General features: G+C 39.4%; 1 protein-coding gene across 1 annotated transcript; it reads left to right on the top strand.

Moving 5' to 3' along the window:
* Positions 1–10,338: 10,338 nt before the first annotated feature.
* LOC117327023 (transmembrane protein 26-like) lies at positions 10,339–18,944 on the top strand. The gene is made up of 3 exons (XM_033883840.1): positions 10,339–10,984; positions 14,338–14,482; positions 17,218–18,944. Exons 1-3 carry the CDS (start codon positions 10,782–10,784, stop codon positions 17,992–17,994), a joined length of 1,125 nt encoding a protein of 374 aa, XP_033739731.1. The 5' UTR covers positions 10,339–10,781; the 3' UTR covers positions 17,995–18,944.
* Positions 18,945–19,488: the final 544 nt, after the last annotated feature.

The raw sequence follows: 19,488 nt of genomic DNA, 5'->3' as shown, positions 1-19,488 counted from the left end.
TACAACCACACAGCTCTATCACCACACAGCTCTACAACCACACAGCTCTACAACCACATAGTTCTACAACCACATAGCTCTACAACCACACAGCTCTATCACCACACAGCTCTATAACCACATGTAGCTCTACAACCACATAGTTCTACAACCACACAGCTCTATAACCACATGTAGCTCTACAACCACACAGCTCTACAACCACACAGCTCTACAACCACACAGCTCTACAACCACACAGCTCTACAACCACATAGCTCTACCACCACACAGCTCTACCACCACACAGCTCTACCACCACATAGTTCTACAACCACATGTAGCTCTACAACCACATAGTTCTACCACCACACAGCTCTACAGCCACATAGCTCTACAACCACATAGCTCTACCACCACACAGCTCTACCACCACACAGCTCCATCCCCGAAGTTCCTTGATAAATGTGTCTTATTAATTTAAAACAGGATTTTTAAAATGGGTTTTAAATATTTAAGCGCCGTTTATTCAAATTTCAGCACTGGTTTTCCCCACCATGGTTGTTTTCAGAATAATACAACAAATTACTATAGTATGATTAGCAAATCTGTCATATTGTAACAGATTTAAATCTTATTCAACAATTATAAGTGTACCATTTATTGCCAATTTTTTTTAGATAATCGATGAATTATTATAAGGGATACAGTCATGTATGTATATACATCACTAATATATACTAGTCACTTATGATAATACATGATTATGTATGTATATTATAGTGTATGTATTACTAGACGTGTTATGATTATAAGTCACGTGTTATTATACCTAGCACTGTATGTATTTACTGCACTGATGATACATGTGTGTAACAGTTATATGTATATATACCTAGTCACGTGTATGTATATATACCTAGTCACGTGTATGTATATATACCTAGTCACGTGTATGTATATCAGGGTGTAACAGGTGTATGTATGTATATACTATCAGATGTATTTAGTATGATGTTAGTGTAACAGTGTATGTATGTATTATATCACGTGTTGTAACAGACGTGTATAGTATGTATATCAGGGGTGTAACAGGTGTATGTATGTATATCAGGGTGTAACAGGTGTATGTATGTATATCAGGGTGTAACAGGTGTATGTATGTATATCAGGGTGTAACAGGTGTATGTATGTATATCAGGGTGTAACAGATGTATGTATGTATGTATATCAGGGTGTAACAGGTGTATGTATGTATATCAGGGTGTAACAGGTGTATGTATGTATATCATGGTGTAACAGGTGTATGTATGTATATCAGGGTGTAACAGGTGTATGTATGTATGTATGTATATCAGGGTGTAACAGGTGTATGTATGTATATCAGGGTGTAACAGGTGTATGTATGTATGTATGTATATCAGGGTGTAACAGGTGTATGAATGTATATCAGGGTGTAACAGGTGTATGTACATTTTTATGTATATCAGGGTGTAACAGGTGTATGTATGATTATATACCGAATCACTTGTATGTATATCGGGGTGTAAAATTTAACACATGTAAGTCTGATTATGTACCTAGACACTTGTATGTATATCAGGCTGTATAATTTAACACGGGTATGTCTGATTGATTATGTACCTAGTCACGTATATGTATATATATGTTGATCGGGGGTGTAACTTAAAAGGAGTATGTCGATTGTGTAACTAAAACGTGTGTCGGTGAGTAAATAAAGCTTGTATGTCGGGTGTGTAACTATAAACACATGTTTATCGAGTTTACCTGTCGACGTGTTACTAAACACGTGTGTCGGTGTGTAACTAAATATGTGTGTCGCTGTGTAACTAAACACGTTTGTCGGTGTGTAACTAAACACTTCTGTCGGTATTAGTAAACACGTGTGTCGGTGTTACTAAGCACGTGTGTCGGTGTTACTACACGTGTGTCGGTGTTTAACTAAACACGTGTGTCGGTGTTTAACTATACACGTGTGTCGGTGTTTAACTAAACACGTGCGTCGGTGTGTAACTAAGCAATGGTATGTCTGGTGTGTAACTAAACACGTGTGTCGGTGTGTAACTAAACAAGTGTATCGGTGTTTAACTAAACACGTGTGTCGGTGTTTTACTAAACACGTGTTTCAGTGTTTAACTAAGCACGTGTGTCGGTGTTTAACTAAGCACGTGTGTCGGTGTTTAACTAAACACGTGTGTCTGTGTTTAACTAAACACTTGTGTCGGTGTTTAACTAAGCACGTGTGTCGGTGTTTAACTAAACACGTGTGTCGGTGTTTAACTAAGCACGTGTGTCGTTGTTTAACTAAACACGTGTGTCGGTGTGTTACTAAACACGTGTATGATTGGGAGCTGTCTGTAGAATCTTGAATTCTATATGTATAACTAGTTTCAAGTCTTGATGCCGTCCTTACATCCGTTTTGAAATATTTGTTTCAACTGTTTGCTTGGCAAAAGGAGGGTAGAATTCACACACGCATATTGTATGTGTTATTGAGCTCGTGTTTGTTTCATTTATATGTTAGATTGTTTTACATTAAACACGTGTATTTTGGAGTGTGTGACTAATCAGTTTGAGGACAGAACAAGACACGTGTATTTTGGAGTGTGTGACTAAACTGTTTGAGGACAGAACAAGACACGTGTATTTTGGAGTGTGTGACTAATCAGTTTCAGGACAGAACAAAACACCTGTTTCATGTAACATGAAACTAAGCACGTGTGTGTGATGACAGTAATTTATTAAAATGTTTGTAGCTCTAAAGATTATTTAAACTAAAGCGTTAATGTTTGTTAAGCTTAACACGGGTATTTTGGAGTATGTAACTACAGTAAATAGAATCTGTATGATGTATATCACGTTGTTTTTCCTATCAATCATATATCACCTGGAATGAATATTCCATGTATATAACATGTCTCTCTTCATTCCCAGCAACTGTATTTACTTTATATTATAACAGGATAGGGAGGTCAGTCAATCACGTGGACGCCCGCCCCCGTACTAGGCTCAGGCCATATCCGCGTGTAACTTATGAGTTTTCACCACCCGATGATATCCCTTAAAAGGGCGTATCTCACTGGCGGAGACGTCGCCGCGATTGCCGCGACTGATAGTCGCCGCGACTGTGCGGCGACTCGGGAGAAAAAAATGTCGTGCACTCTCACCAAGACGACATCAAGGCGACTTCCGAGAAGTTGACGATCAATTTGCACGAAAAGTCGCCGGGATGTCGCGGAAACGTCGCTGAGACGTCTCCTTAGTCGCGGCAGTATCGGCGATGTGAGCTTGGGGTGTGCCACGTGGTCTCTGAAATACGTCAAGCAGCGTCGCGGACACGTCGCGGCAACGTCGCCGCAACGTCTCCCCAGTCTTATTAGTCTTTATTAGGTCTCGGAGACGTCGCGGAGACGTCTCCGCAACGTCGCGAAAACGTCTCTCTAGTCGCGGACAAAATCAATCTCCATCAGTTGCGGCGACGTTGCAGGGACGTCGCCGAGACTTGCTGGAGACCTACTGGAGACTAAAAAAAGTCCCCCAAAAAAATCGAACATGTTCGATTCTCCCGCGACTCCTAGGAGACTCGGTTAGTCTCCGGGTGACGTCGCAGCGACGACGCCGCGACTAGCGGAGACTCGAGTCGCCAGTAGGTCGCCAGTTAGTCTCCAGGCCAGTGAGATACGCCCTTTACCAACTATCGTTGATTTAAGCGCTGACAAAATCAAACTACTCATTTTTAACACGTTTATATTAGCATGAGTTAGTAAACATCGGTGTTTTGGAAAACGTATATATTTTAATATATTGGTAAGCGCGGATAACCAAAGAATTGCACTAAAGACACATGTGACTAGAACCGTAGAGTATGTACATGTAACAAACACATGTCTATGTCTTATTAAGGTCTCCTTTCAATCTAATTAAAATCTAGATGGTCATTCTCACTACGTTCATGTAACATAGTGAGAATGACCATCTAGATTTTAATCAGATTGGTCTCCTTTAACACTGAACTCAATCGATATGGATCTGACAAACTCCAAAGCAGTTTAACAATTAATGAAAAAAAACCCCAACAAAGTAAGAAAATCTTAGGTCGTTTTATCCGTCATCGTGTACGTGTCAGGTGAAGTACTACCTTAGTTCATATCCGGTGTTTGGAATGAATTTCCGGTTTGCAATATTTTTTTTACCACGTGACCGCCAGTGTCCGCGGCAGTGCTTACTACATTACGTAATATTCTTATCTGAAGAAACCTCACAGATCGCGGGTATTGCCCGACCTATGTAAAATATCATATAATGTGAAGACCTCCGCTGGATGTTCTGGGTTATACTGAAGAACCAGCACGACGAATCTACTATCAGATAGCACCCATAGCACTAATATAAACTACCGATATCCCAACACGTGGAGATACCTTCATTATATTTTATCTTACGTTGAAGAAAACATATCTTTTTGGTGAATCCCCTCCCTAAAATGTTAAAATTCTACTTGTATTGGATCACAACAGAAAGAGTAATATACTTAGCCGCAACGGGTTCACTGAGACGCCGAACGGAAGAAAACAAAGCACAAAGAAATAAAGAATGGGTAAGATAGAGATTCCGTATGTAATAACGTTAGTTATGTAGGGGATCAACATTCGTCTCGCGCGAACATTATACTGTGAAAAATACAAACTACAAAGGTTCCATCAAATGCAATAAAAACTTTACATAGAAAATACAACCTATCTAGAAAAATGAACCCGATGTTACTAAAATACACCAAATGTTACAAAGTATACACAACGTAATAAAATACACCCAGTGTAACAAAATACACACGATGTTACAAAATACACACGATATTACAAAATACACACGATATTACAAAATACACACGATATTACAAAAAAAAAAAACACCCACCAAATGTTACAAAATACATTGAATGTTACAAAGTATACACGACGTTAAAAAATACACCCAGTGTTACAAAACACATACGACATTACAAAATACAGCCGATGTTACAAAGTATACACAATGTTACAAAATACACACGATATTACAAAATACATATATGATACTACAATTATGTCTGCATTGTCTAAATCTTGATCAGAAGTCTCCGAAATGCTTTTCATTCCCATTGTGTGCCTTGATAACACCAAATTACGAAAAAACTTCATTTTTTGTTAAAAAAAGAGGAGGGAATAAGCGAGATGTTCTAGCAATTCAGACGATTTTTTTTTCAGATATATTCGATTTGAGATGCTAACTAAGCAGGAAATTAAAGTAAGGCGACTTATAATCAGAACGTATTTCCGGACCAGGATTTCAGGAGTTAAAAGAAAATATATACAAAATAACAAAAGTTGTATACAGACATTGAGAAATAACCAAATTAGCCATTAACATTATCTTTAATATTAGATATGTTCAAAGTATTTGAAAAAAAAAGAATACTAAAATAAATAAATAAATTTACTACAAATGGAGCTTGGAATTTCTTTACATATCATTTTTCAGTTTAATTGGCAGTTTCTTATGTGAATGATGATGATGATGATGATGATGATGATGATGATGATGATGATGATGATGATGATGATGATAATAATAAATAAATAAATTAAAAAAAAAACAAACCCAAAAACAAACAAACAAACAAACAAAAAGACCATTTCCATCACGAGACTACTTTTCAACTTCCTTTGAGTGGTCTCTTGTATCTACAACACATGCATTTATTATGATTTTGAGAAACTGTTCGGTACAGTGATATTAACTGTGTTATCAGTTAACACACAGTACAAATAATAATTGTATTCAGATAATTTTGGTATTTCTTTGTGTACCAATTATAATGTATACTCATTATTATATTGCTACAAGCTCCCCTCGGTCAATGTCGTCACGGAAAATCTCCAGTTAGCCAACACCTGGCCCTTGACAAGTAGTTGTGCTAAATCTTGATATATCAATTTTACACTTACAATACAAAATGGTTCAGTGGCATTTAAAACACTCAATATCTGTATACTCAACGGTCACAAGGTTAGGTTTACGACTATGGTGTGTCCACCCAGGGACTACAGGATTAGTATAAATAATATGTCAAAGGTCAACCCAGGTTCGAATTGAGTTAGTTCTCCGGAGGTTTCGTCAAGTTTAGATAAATGCAATAAACTACTCAACAAACGAAGGTAGATACCTTAAATGTATATATTCCACACGATTCCTACAATGAATATAGAGAATACAGACATTGGCCTTACCACTAGTTGAGTTATCCTAAACATATACAGTACGAGGAGGGTGATATTAAGACCTTACCCCCAACCCCACAGACGGTAAGATAAAGATGAGGAGGTAGAGAGAAAAATTTGTCTATCAGCAGGTTACTGCTGTCATTAACTGCCGAAACATTCTAAATCCCAGACATTTAGATCCAAAATTACAACATAGACACTTATGGCCAATCCAAAGCCGTGTTACGTAACGGCGGAAGTAAATCTAATGAACGAAAGGAAGTTACTCAAGCCAAATACCCGTATGACAGTCCCAACCAGCGATAACCAGAATGCCCGAGACATGACAGTACGTTATATTTAATGAACAAGTATATACACGTATTTAACAACTTTCACCACACATGACCAGTCATTCTACATTACACTCTCACACTCTTTACCCCTTTGGAAAATAGATAATAGATTACACTACTGTAGCATTTGTCAGGATAATAATCATAACAGTATACCAATAAAGTTGATAAGTGTCAAAAAATATGTAATATGAAGGAGTAATGAAAAAAAACAAAAATAAAACTGCCCGCGCTAGGGCTCGAACTTGTTACTCGCTCTCAAGACAAACCCTATCACTCGGCAGGCTAAAAGGGTCTGTGATATACTCAAACCATATATAATATATATAACTCAACACCAAAATACTTTTTGGAAGTAGCCTGCCCGAGAGACTTGATGGACCGACTTTTATTTGCAGCATATTTGGTAATAATACAGTGTCAATACAACATTGTCTACTCTCACTCCCACACTTTACTAATGAAATTTGAGCTAAGCTTCAAATCACTCCATAAGCACATATATACAGCATGTGCTTGTGCGCAACGTCCAGGGTTAAAAACCAGAGGTCAAACTCAATGAGACAAAAACTCTGGAAAACCTTTTGACGTCTTACCCCTATCAGTATCTTCACACAAAAGTGGTAATAATATCAATACAAACATTAACCCTACCTACATGTATATATAAATGTAAATACAATATAGACTAGAACGGTGTACTGCCATGCGGGTCTCTGGCTAGAATGACTATCTCACCTGTATTCTCACCTGTACTCTCCTAGACACGTGTACCCTCACGCAAAACTCGTGCACCTCGCTCCTATGCATGAATATTCATAACTACTAAATACGAAACCCTCAGACATATATTTCCTGCTATACTACGTAACGCAGGAAAGTGACAAAATCCCCGCTAGTCGGAGCTGATGAGGTTACTTATACTCTCCACCTGTGTAATTAAAGGCCATTATAAATAGGAATTTATCTACAACAGCCGTCAATTCGACATCTCAATTTTAGAATCAAAGTCTCGTGTCACTTTGTGATATAACCCTAGGAATACCGACACAGCACCAGAGCCATCCCAACAAAACGTGGACCACAGCTACATCGTAGTACATGTATCGGACATTCCGATGCTCCAAAATAATCGGATTTTGTTTAGTTTTCTGTGTGTTTACCGGTATTAAGGTTAAAATCTCAGATTTTTATGATGTGTTTGCATGAATGACGAATTCAATGAGTTTAAATGAAATACAAATATTAGAAATCCATTGAACTGTACCGGATCAACGTTAGTTTTCTCAACAACATAACTGTTTCTAAATATCAATTTGAAATTGAAAAAATATCTCATCAAGCTATAAGATAAATATAAAAGAATCCGTTTGTTTTCGTTTCGAGTAACTTATAGACTGTATCACTCTATTCACATTTTGATGTTCAATTTAACATACAAACTTACATTGAACAACACATTTATATTAAATTGAGGTGGTATCTATAATTAGAAACTGACCCATAGTCACCACGTGAGTACAGAATCTGTACCCTAGCTCTATCTGACATTGGCATTGACCAATGGTCACCACGTGAGTATAACATCTGCCTTCTACCTCTGTCTGACATTGGAACTGACCCATGGTCACCACGTGAGTACAGCATCTATCCCCTACGTCTATTTGACATTGGAACTGACCCATGGTCACCACGTGAGTATAACATCTGTCCCCTACCTCTATCTGACATTGGGACTGACCGATGGTCACCACGTGAGTATAACATCTGTCCCCTACGTCCATCTAACATTGGAACTGACCCATGGTCACCTCTGACTACAGCATCTGTCGTCTACCTCTATCTGACTTAACTGACCCAAGGTCACCACATGAGTATAACATCTGTCCCCTACGTCCATCTGACATTGGAACTGACCCATGGTCACCACATGAGTACATCATCTGTCCCCTACCTCTATCTGACATTGGAACTGACCCATGGTCACCTCTGAGTACAGCATCTGTCCCCTACGTCCATCTGACATTGGAACTGACCCATGGTCATCTCTGAGTACAGCATCTGTCGTCTACCTCTATCTGACTTAACTGACCCAAGGTCACCACATGAGTATAACATCTGTCCCCTACGTCCATCTGACATTGGAACTGACCCATGGTCACCTCTGAGTACAGCATCTGTCCTCTACCTCTATCTGACTTAACTGACCTTAACTGACCCATGGTCACCACATGAGTACATCATCTGTCCCCTACCTCTATCTGACATTGGAACTGACCCATGGTCACCTCTGAGTACAGCATCTGTCCCCTACGTCCATCTGACATTGGAACTGACCCATGGTCATCTCTGAGTACAGCATCTGTCGTCTACCTCTATCTTGCTTAACTGACCCATGGTCACTACATAAGTATAGCATCTGTCCCCTACCTCTATCTGACATTGGAACTGACCCATGGTCACCACATGAGTACATCATCTGTCCCCTACCTCTATCTGACATTGGAACTGACACATGGTCACCACGTGAGTACATCATCTGTCCCCTACCTCTATCTGACATTGGAACTGACCCATGGTCACCACGTGAGTACATCATCTGTCCCCTACCTCTATCTGACATTGGAACTGACCCATGGTCACCACGTGAGTACATCATCTGTCCCCTACCTCTATCTGACATTGGAACTGACCCATGGTCACCACGTGAGTACATCATCTGTTCCCTACCTCTATCTGACATTGGAACTGACCCATGGTCACCACGTGAGTACATCATCTGTTCCCTACCTCTATCTGACATTGGAACTGACCCATGGTCACCACGTGAGTACAGCATCTGTCCCCTACCTCTATCTGACATTGGAACTGAATATCATTTTGTCTTATAACCTTTATTGCTTTTTTTATAAAATAACTTTTGAGCTGATAACGTAGACTGAATTGTTTTATTTGTTTCATAATAACAAGAACAAACACAAGGTCAGCGCTGGTCTAAATGTCCATTAAAAATAATTTAAATAAATATATAAATAAATATTCAGTGCATATTCCCTATGTTAAACACGGGCTGCAATTCCTAAGTTTAATATAACAATTGTACCTTGGCTGTAGCTATATAATATATAGGTGTATCTATATTTTGTATATTTTGAACTAGCCTGTACATACATTGTGTCCATGCAGACTCAGGTAATGCTATTTTTACAAAAACAACACGTTCACCGAGTGTGAATGATTCAGTAATATATTGCTGGTCATGATCACTCCCGCAAAATGAAATTGAAGGACTGAATGTTACTTTTGCCTATTCCATGTGGTGATGGATTAAGTTAATCGTAAATTAGATTCGATACTGGCATTTACAAAATAACTTGGTAGTCTTACCGCGAGCTGTATATATATATAACGCCAATGTAGAATTTAAAATGGAGTTAGAACTTATTTTACCTTTTAATTGACCCCTTGTTTGTCCTAGTCAATACAATATCGGTTCGTAAAGTCTCAAATATTGTTTCAATGTCGATCTGTCAAGTTAGCCCGCCATCTCTCACAGAAGTGGTGAAGTGTAATGATAAGGACCAATGGGCGCCCTCCTCTTACATAACCACCGAGAATTACTGGTAGACTAAACGTCCATTTAAAAACTGGTACGAAAACATTTAAAGCTAGATAAACATCAACAAAATTAGAAAATTGAATCAATGTTTACAGGTAGTCAGCCGTGACCTATGTAGGTAAACTCCTGTCCACCAGAACGAGTTGGGGCCTGTCGGAAGAGATGATTAAATCCGGGTACCACAGTAAACTGTGGGTGTACAAGACGTTATTGACAATAAATCAGGCAAGTCTTCATAACTCCGCCAACCACCGACCGAGAGATAGTGGAGGTATTCGTGTATCTAACCCGACTTCACGGAACAGGTATTCCACACCCTTGACTTCCGGATATAGGAACACTTGCGAGCCATCAGCTGTGAGGAGAAAACTGGATGTTGTATTGCGACATCAGACATGTAGATAATTTAGGAAGACATCAGCATTCTTTATTATTTTGCCTATCGACCTTATTTGGATTTTGAGAAAACTCTTCAGATCATGAAACTTAAATAGAGTTAAAGTAGTAAGTTTAACACTTAATTTACAACACAAACAGAAATTTGGTGCCAACAGGAGGTCGAAAATGGCGAAACTTTCGCTGACTAAGTCTATCATACAGGCGGTCATTGTGCGGGCCATTTTGGCGGTACATAGTTTTCTAACTGTATGGCGTACAGCAGACGTGAAAAATAACGATCTCTACTGGTTACTAGGGCTGACCAATATACTCCTTCTCCTCGAGCTCTTCATCCGTGTCGTCAAACACGAGGGACAGGAAGGCAAATGGTACGTACCTTCTTAGATATTACGTTGGTAGTAGTCTGTGACGTGGTATAATACGTCCCATGTTATTGTGATCATGCTATGCGTCACATTACGTCACATATTGGCTAGTGACGTAGTAATATGACATAATTATATAGTTGTTCTAATTTTCATCCTGTCTTGTATATGGTGGGCTGTAGTGCTAATTCTCATCCCTCCTTGTATTGATGGGTTGTAGTGCTAATTTTCATCCCGTCTTGTATTGATGGGCTGTAGTGCTAATTTTCATCCCTCCTTGTATTGATGGGCTGTAGTGCTAATTTTCATCCCGTCTTGTATTGATGGGCTGTAGTGCTAATTTTCATCCCGTCTTGTAATGATGGGCTGTAGTGCTAATTTAGACCGAGCAAGGTTAAACTTACCACTCGATCAAGTCTGCACAAGTCTGCGTTAACATAATGTCTGTGTTTCGTTTGATGAACCATGCCGGAAATAAATATACAGTATAAACTATGTATATCACGGTTTCTATAATTTTGACGTATTTATTTTGTTTTTGTAAATAATTTTGTAGTTGTACACCTCATCATCAATGTCGAATTGATACTACTGTGTGGCATTAGACACAAATTCCTACGCACAGGCAGTTTGAATCTGGTTGATTTGGTGGAAGGGTGATATATTAAGTAAAAGTGGTTTGGGAATTGAAAGATTTTATGTTACGGTTATGTATACTTGGTTAATATTCATAGACAACACAGCTCCCCAAGCGAGGTGAAATTCTGATAGCTGGCTATAACTAACACAACCTCTCCATTCACGTTAGTTTTTGTTACAGCCGAGACATTCACGCTTGATCAATGAAGCTCACAGAAAGTATAACCGCCTTGTGTTCCTCCAGTTAACATTCTTGTGATATCTTGTCACATTCATTGACATTTAACTTTTGTAAGTTTTCAGAGTTTAATGTCCCACAACAATAAGTGCGTAAAGTCAGTATACCAGTAACATGTATACATACATTACCTACATCTACAACGTACACCATATCTTTGTCAAAATATGCATTTACGAGGGCTGATTGATAAGTTGTGAGCCTCGTATTGAAGGATGCACTCAAGAATGTTATTTTAAGTCCTACTATTCTCTTATTTTATAGGGCCGTGTACCCAAGGACTGGTCTCGTTTGGTTAGTTTTTATCGACAAGGTAGCACTCTAAATCAAACAAGACAAGCGGCTTTTGCGAAATGGACAAAATTGGTTAAGGTTAGGGTTATGGTGAAAGAGTCTGTCATTGCCATGACTGCCATTCACAATTGTGGCTTTAAATTGATTGAGCATTCGCCTTATTCACCTGATCTCTCTCATCAGACTTTCATCTATTTTCAAAACTAAAAACAGCTATTTCAGTAACCTTAACCCTAACATGCCGTGGATGACTTTCTGAACAGGTTGATGTACCTCGTAATGATCGAATTTGTCCTTTGTGCTCCAATAGTGTTGGTGATGAGTACCATTATTTACTTAACTGTAATCCTGAATTAGTATGCCAAATTAGAAATGTATATATACAATGTACCAAATTATTATTGTACATACCCTAATATATTTCAATTTCTAATCAAGTTGGACTCAATGAAACTACCAAACTTAATCTGTTTCATTTGCTCATGAATGTGACCAGATTAACACTGATCAGTGCGTATGAATACATGGTTAAGGGGAGAGAAAATCCTTCCGCGGAACGATTTCACTTTTTCAACATTGTTGTTATAAACATGGAATAATTACTAAGATTATCAAATTTATAATGTATTCTTGTATTTTATGAAAGGCCAGATATGCTAAATACTTCTATTTTGACAAAATAATGCTGTTTTTTAATCCTAAAATGGTGGACTATTTTACTCGACCGACTAGACATGCACAATCCGGAACTCCTCGGGCTTTTCCGCATTTGGACTTGCACAAGCTTCGAGACATTAATATCTAGACCGACTTTTTTTATTAAAAAAAAAAAAAACAATTGAAATATAAGGATTGAATCTTGATTTGGTCGATTTCATGGGGTCATGAATTGAGTTGCTCTTGAGACAAATTCAACATGAACTGCTTTGCAGTTCATTAAATTTGCGCCAAGAGCAACTCAATTCATGACCCCATGAAATCGAATAAATCAAGATTCAATCCTTAAATGACAAAAATGAAAGGTTTAGTTTCTCTATGCAATGTTCGTGTGCTCTCAAATGTAAGCAAGTTTGTTGAAAGGCTTGAACAAAATATAAAGAGTGTATGAGATTTGTTGTGTTCCGCCATGTATAAAACTTGCTGTTTATGTTTGACCTCTTGTAACACACATGTGTGTGTGTGAGCGATCAATAAAAATCTGAAGAAAAAGGAGTTCTATGAAAGTGGCATCGAGGCCCTTAAACATCGCCGGCAAAAGTGTATAGATACTGAAGGTGATTATGTTGAAAAATAATACAATATGTCTGGCAAAATTCAAATAATTCAATACGAGGCTCTCAACTTATCAGTCAGCCCTCGGAAAATACACAGGAAATGTAAATTATTACAGTTTAGGTATACATGTATTTGAACAAATGTATTATTTGCACCTGTATGAATAATATTGATGTATGATCCAGTCTTGTATGTATAGTACAGGTGTATGATCCATACTGGTATGTATAGTACAGGTGTATGATCCATACTGGTATGTATAGTACAGGTGTATGATCCATACTGATATGTATAGTACAGGTGTATGATCCATACTGGTATGTATAGTACAGGTGTATGATCTTATGATCCATACTGATATGTATAGTACAGGTGTATGATTGTATGATCCATACTGGTATGTATAGTACAGGTGTATGGTCTATACTGATATGTATAGTACAGGTGTATGATCGTATGATCCATACTGGTATGTATAGTACAGGTGTATGATCTTATGATCCATACTTGTATGTATAGTACAGGTGTATGGTCCATACTGGTATGTATAGTACAGGTGTATGATCTTATGTCATACTGGTATGTATAGTACAGGTGTATGATCTTATGATCCATACTGGTATGTATAGTACAGGTGTATGATCTTATGATCAATACTGGTATGTATAGTACAGGTGTATGATTCCGTATCTGTATTTAAAGTACTTATGTACATGTGTGTGATCCTGTATCTGTAAGCCTAGTACAGGTATATGATACCGTACTTGTAAGTATAGTACAGGTGTATGATCCCGTACATGTATTTATAGTACAGGTGTATGATTCGGTACCTGAATTTATAGTACTGTTGTATGATCCCTTATCTGTATGTATAGTAATAGCGGTTCATCTCATATATGTGACATTGCAGGTTCAGTCCATGCTTGTTCATCTTTCTGGTGTCCACCGTGCCAGCCATATGGTTCCTGGAGCTTGACCGTCTGGATCGTTACGACAGCGTTGTCAACTCAGGCAATGTCTCTGCAAAACAAGAGGAGCTCTCCTCGATCTCTGGGGTAAGTTCCTCCTCCGTCTCTACTCATCTCTCCTCGATCTCTGGGGTAAGTTCCTCCTCCGTCTCTACTCATCTCTCCTCGATCTCTGGGGTAAGTTCCTCCTCCGTCTCCACTCATCTCTCCTCGATCTCTGGGGTAAGTTCATCCTCCGTCTCTACTCATCTCTCCTCGATCTCTGGGGTAAGTTCCTCCTCCGTCTCTACTCATCTCTCCTCGATCTCTGGGGTAAGTTCCTCCTCCGTCTCCACTCATCTCTCCTCGATCTCTGGGGTAAATTCCTCCTCCGTCTCTACTCATCTCTACTCGATCTCTGAGTTAAGCTCCTCCTCAGTCTCTACCCATCTCTCCTCGATCTCTGAGTTAAGCTCCTCCTCAGTCTCTACTCATCTCTCCTCGAACTCTGAGTTAAGCTCCTCCTCCGTCTCTACTCATCTCTCCTCGATCTCTGGGGTAAGTTCCTCCTCCGTCTCTACTCATCTCTCCTCGATCTCTGGGGTAAGTTCCTCCTCAGTCTCTACTCATCTCTCCTCGATCTCTGGGGGTAAGTTCCTCCTCCGTCTCTACTCATCTCTCCTCGATCTCTGGGGTAAGCTCCTCCTCTGTCTCTACTCATCTCTCCTCGATCTCTGGTGTAAGTTCCTCCTCCGTCCCTACTCATCTCTCCTCGAACTCTGAGTTAAGCTCCTCCTCAGTCTCTACTCATCTCTCCTCGATCTCTGGGGTAAGTTCCTCCTCCGTCTCCACTCATCTCTCCTCGATCTCTGGTGTAAGTTCCTCCTCCGTCCCTACTCATCTCTCCTCGAACTCTGAGTTAAGCTCCTCCTCAGTCTCTACTCATCTCTCCTCGATCTCTGGGGTAAGTTCCTCCTCCGTCTCCACTCATCTCTCCTCGATCTCTGGTGTAAGTTCCTCCTCCGTCTCTACTCATCTCTCCTCGAACTCTGAGTTAAGCTCCTCCTCCGTCTCTACTCATCTCTCCTCGATCTCTGGGGTAAGTTCCTCCTCCGTCTCTACTCATCTCTCCTCGATCTCTGGGGTAATCTTCTTCTCGGTCTCTACTCAATCTCCTGAGTAGGAAGCTTGCTTCTCTCTTCTCGATCTTCGGAATAAGTTCCTCCTCCGTCTCTGCTCCACCTACTGGGCTGGAACCTTATACATTTCTCCCCAATCTTCGAGAAAAGTATCCTTTTCTCCTCTCATCAATATCTGGGTGTAGGTGCGTTAAAGACATTTATACAAAACCGTATAATGTTTCTACTCTGTATAAGTAGAAGTGTATACGAGACCAAATTTCTACAGTGTATCTATAATACAGGTGTGTTAGTAAACAAACTTTCTATAATATACCTATATTACAGGTGTGTAAGAGAACACTATAATGTACCTACTGTGTCTGCTACAGGTGTGTAAGAGACCACACATTCTATGATATACCTATATTACAGGTGTGTAAGAGACCACACATTCTATGATATACCTATATTACAGGTGTGTAAGAGACCACACATTCTATGATATACCTATATTATAGGTGTGTAAGAGACCACACATTCTATGATATACCTATATTACAGGTGTGTAAGAGACCACACATTCTATGATATACCTATATTACAGGTGTGTAAGAGACCACACATTCTATGATATACCTATATTACAGGTGTGTAAGAGACCACACATTCTATGATATACCTATATTACAGGTGTGTAAGATACCACACATTCTATGATATACCTATATTACAGGTGTGTAAGAGACCTCACATTCTATGATATACCTATGTTACAGGTGTGTAAGAGACCACACATTCTATAATATACCTATGTTACAGGTGTGTAAGAGACCACACATTCTATAATATACCTATGTGACAGGTGTGTAAGAGACCACACATTCTATAATATACCTATGTTACAGGTGTGTACATTGTATGACTTACCTATTGTACGGATGTGTTATTCACATGTAACACCTAATTTATCTATAATACGAGTTTGTAATATATAATACATTGATATGATGTACCTGTATACGTTTTTTACTGGCACGCAATATGATGTTTATCTGTAAATCAACCATATCAATACAGTTTAGTGCTTATATCTACATGTTCAGTGTTTCTTTCTGAAATATGTCAATAAAACTCGTTTCAATTGTTTAAACTCCACGCTTTAGCGACAGTTTCGACATTTGAGTTCAACAACAGGCATAGCCTTGTCGCGTGCAGATTGGTAAACAACATAGTGCATAGAAATAATAAATATAAAATACATGCGAGTTTTTTTTATCAGTATTTATTATTAGCAGAATCATTCTAATTACATTTGTAAGTGCTTGTGTTTTTATTTAAAACAACGTGATAATTTTTTTCAAAGCCTTTTTTTTCAAATTGTCGCCCGGAACAAATCTTTCGCATAGATAAATTTCCCCCACACATTCAAATACATTTGCATACAACCGCGTCGATTTCGTAATTGCAATTATAGCTTGAAACATTTGAATTTGGAAAGTGACATGTTATTCGTTTACTGCATAGAGGCCTGACGAAAGTTTTCACTTGCTACAACAGTTCGATTTTAGACATTACGTGATCAGGAGCGCAGTCCGATTGGTCGGGGATAAGTATTGCGTGGCTTTACATCACTCTTGAAAGCGCATAACCCAGACGATAGCGACAAACTCCTGTGTTCTTATTATACTCGGTTATTAAATCAATAATATCTATATGTTTCAGGTGAGTGTACCAATAAAGTTGGAGGCAGACACGTGGATATCGGTACTCGAGCAGGGCCTACTCTTCCTGTTTATTGTGGGGCGCTGGATGCTCCCCAGGGGCAAAGTAACACGTGACCAGTTGTCCCAGCTTCTCTTTGTGTACCTCGGGATCGCATCTGACATTATGGAGCTTTTCGTTATATTCGAGGAGCCGGTAATCCGCGAAGATCGGATTCTCACTTACGCCACACTAGGCGTTTGGTCTGTCAGTTTGCTGCAGTTTACACTTACTCTCACTGCCACAAAGAACGCGCGCAAGGGACGTGGCGTGGCGATCGCCCCTGAGGATGCTCCTATAAAAGACAATAGGAGTTTGTGCTCGCGCATTTTCCAGTCGGAGATCTGGAGTTTGATGGTGTCTATTTCCATTATGGACCTACCATTTGTAACGATTCGACTGTACGCCCTGGTTCGCTACAGAATACTCACCTATGGAATCCTGTTCTTCACTTTTAAAAACCTTTTGATGATATTCCTCCTCATCTACCGCATGATTATCGTATGCTACAATATGTCTCACGATAACAAGGACGATGACGTCACGGACGACGATACCTTGATACTGCGGAGGTCCAAGGTGGACGTATACTCCCGACCCCCTGGAGACAAGGCTTCTGTGATCACAGAGGGTGATTCACCGATTAAAAGAGGCCAATTTCCCACAAAACACACAGACAGTCCGCATAACTCTACAGACAACCCCTCAGTTCCTCTAGATCTCGACACATTCGATTAAACGGAAATTACGTCAGTGTGGAAACTGAACACATGAAGCTTTAATATGAATGATATTACGTGGTATGGTGTCACATGGTATAGTTTGACTTGGATGGGAAGCACGGATTGTCAAACAGCGACGACCAGTTTTCAAACAGGTCTGCGGAATAACATACAGCTATTTTTAGTGTCAAAGTGATCGTAGCTTAATAAATATTATGAAATGAAATAATTCACAGCAACATATACCTGTAATGACTGGGAAATATGATAATACAGACAATGTGCACGCACTTTGGATTGTCTTACTTCATCGTTAAGTCATTATAAATCACGTGATAGACGGTGTAATACATGTACAATGTATGCATTAAATATGTTTTATTTCACCTCTAGGAGCACCATCAGTCTGCCCGTTTGCTAAAAACATGTATGGAACTTGTCGTCTGCTGTAAACTAATGGCCGGAGAATGTGCTGGGCCAGTCAGACCTATACTAATACCCAGAAGAATTAAATCAATCCAATTTCAAATCACTCGAATTAGCATTGATTATATTTTCCTTTGAAGATGGAATTAGACCAATGTATTTGAATGGTTGTATAAAGGTTGTTATCTCCACTGCGGCTGCTGTTCCATCGACCGCCGTCACAGTATGGCACAATGGTTCTTCCGGTACATCACGGCTCTGCAACCAGATCATATTGCTCATAGACTGATTCTTCAATATCTGTGATTTTATTAATACAAGTTCGATATACGCTCGTGCCCTAAACCCCTATCTGTCTCTAGTCGTCAGATGCCCCAAACATGTATATATCTACAGAAATGACGTCAGTAACCTTAAAAGATATCAATGCGATATATCAAAAGGTTACTTGGTAAACCAAATGTGATAACTTTTTTTAGCTTACTTTCTACAATACATTGCCATTTGTAAATAACACATTAAACTTATCTTAAACATTAATTGTATGCAAGTTTTTTTCATCTACATTTCAGAGCAGCTAAAATATTTCTTTCCTTTAGAATGAAGTGTTTCTTGAAAATTCGATGCTGGAAAAAATATCAGGGCAGGTGTATTTTCTGACTGCCAAATATCCCTGGGACTTGTATTACCTGTCACGGTGTCTCCGGGACTTATTTTACCTGTCACGGTGTCCCCGTGCCTGATATTACCTGTCACGGTGTCTCCGGGACTTATTTTACCTGTCACGGTGTCTCCCGGACTGATACTACCTATCTTGGTGTCTCCGGGACTGATATTACCCGTCACTGTGTCCCCGTGCCTGATATTACCTGTCACGGTGTCTCCGGGACTGATATTACCCGTCACGGTGTCTCCGGGACTGATATTACCCGTCACGGTGTCTCCGGGACTGACATTACCCGTCACGCCGTCTCCGGGTCTGACATTACCCGTCACGGTGTCTCCGGGACTGACATTACCCGTCACGGTGTCTCCGGGACTAATATTACCTGATTCCCGCTGTGTCCCCGGTACTGACATTACC

Source organism: Pecten maximus, chromosome 1 (assembly GCF_902652985.1).
Source record: "Pecten maximus chromosome 1, xPecMax1.1, whole genome shotgun sequence".
Lineage (NCBI taxonomy): Eukaryota > Metazoa > Mollusca > Bivalvia > Pectinida > Pectinidae > Pecten > Pecten maximus.
The sequence above is the reverse complement of the archived record's forward strand: the minus strand, read 5'-3'. Positions and strand labels throughout refer to the sequence as shown.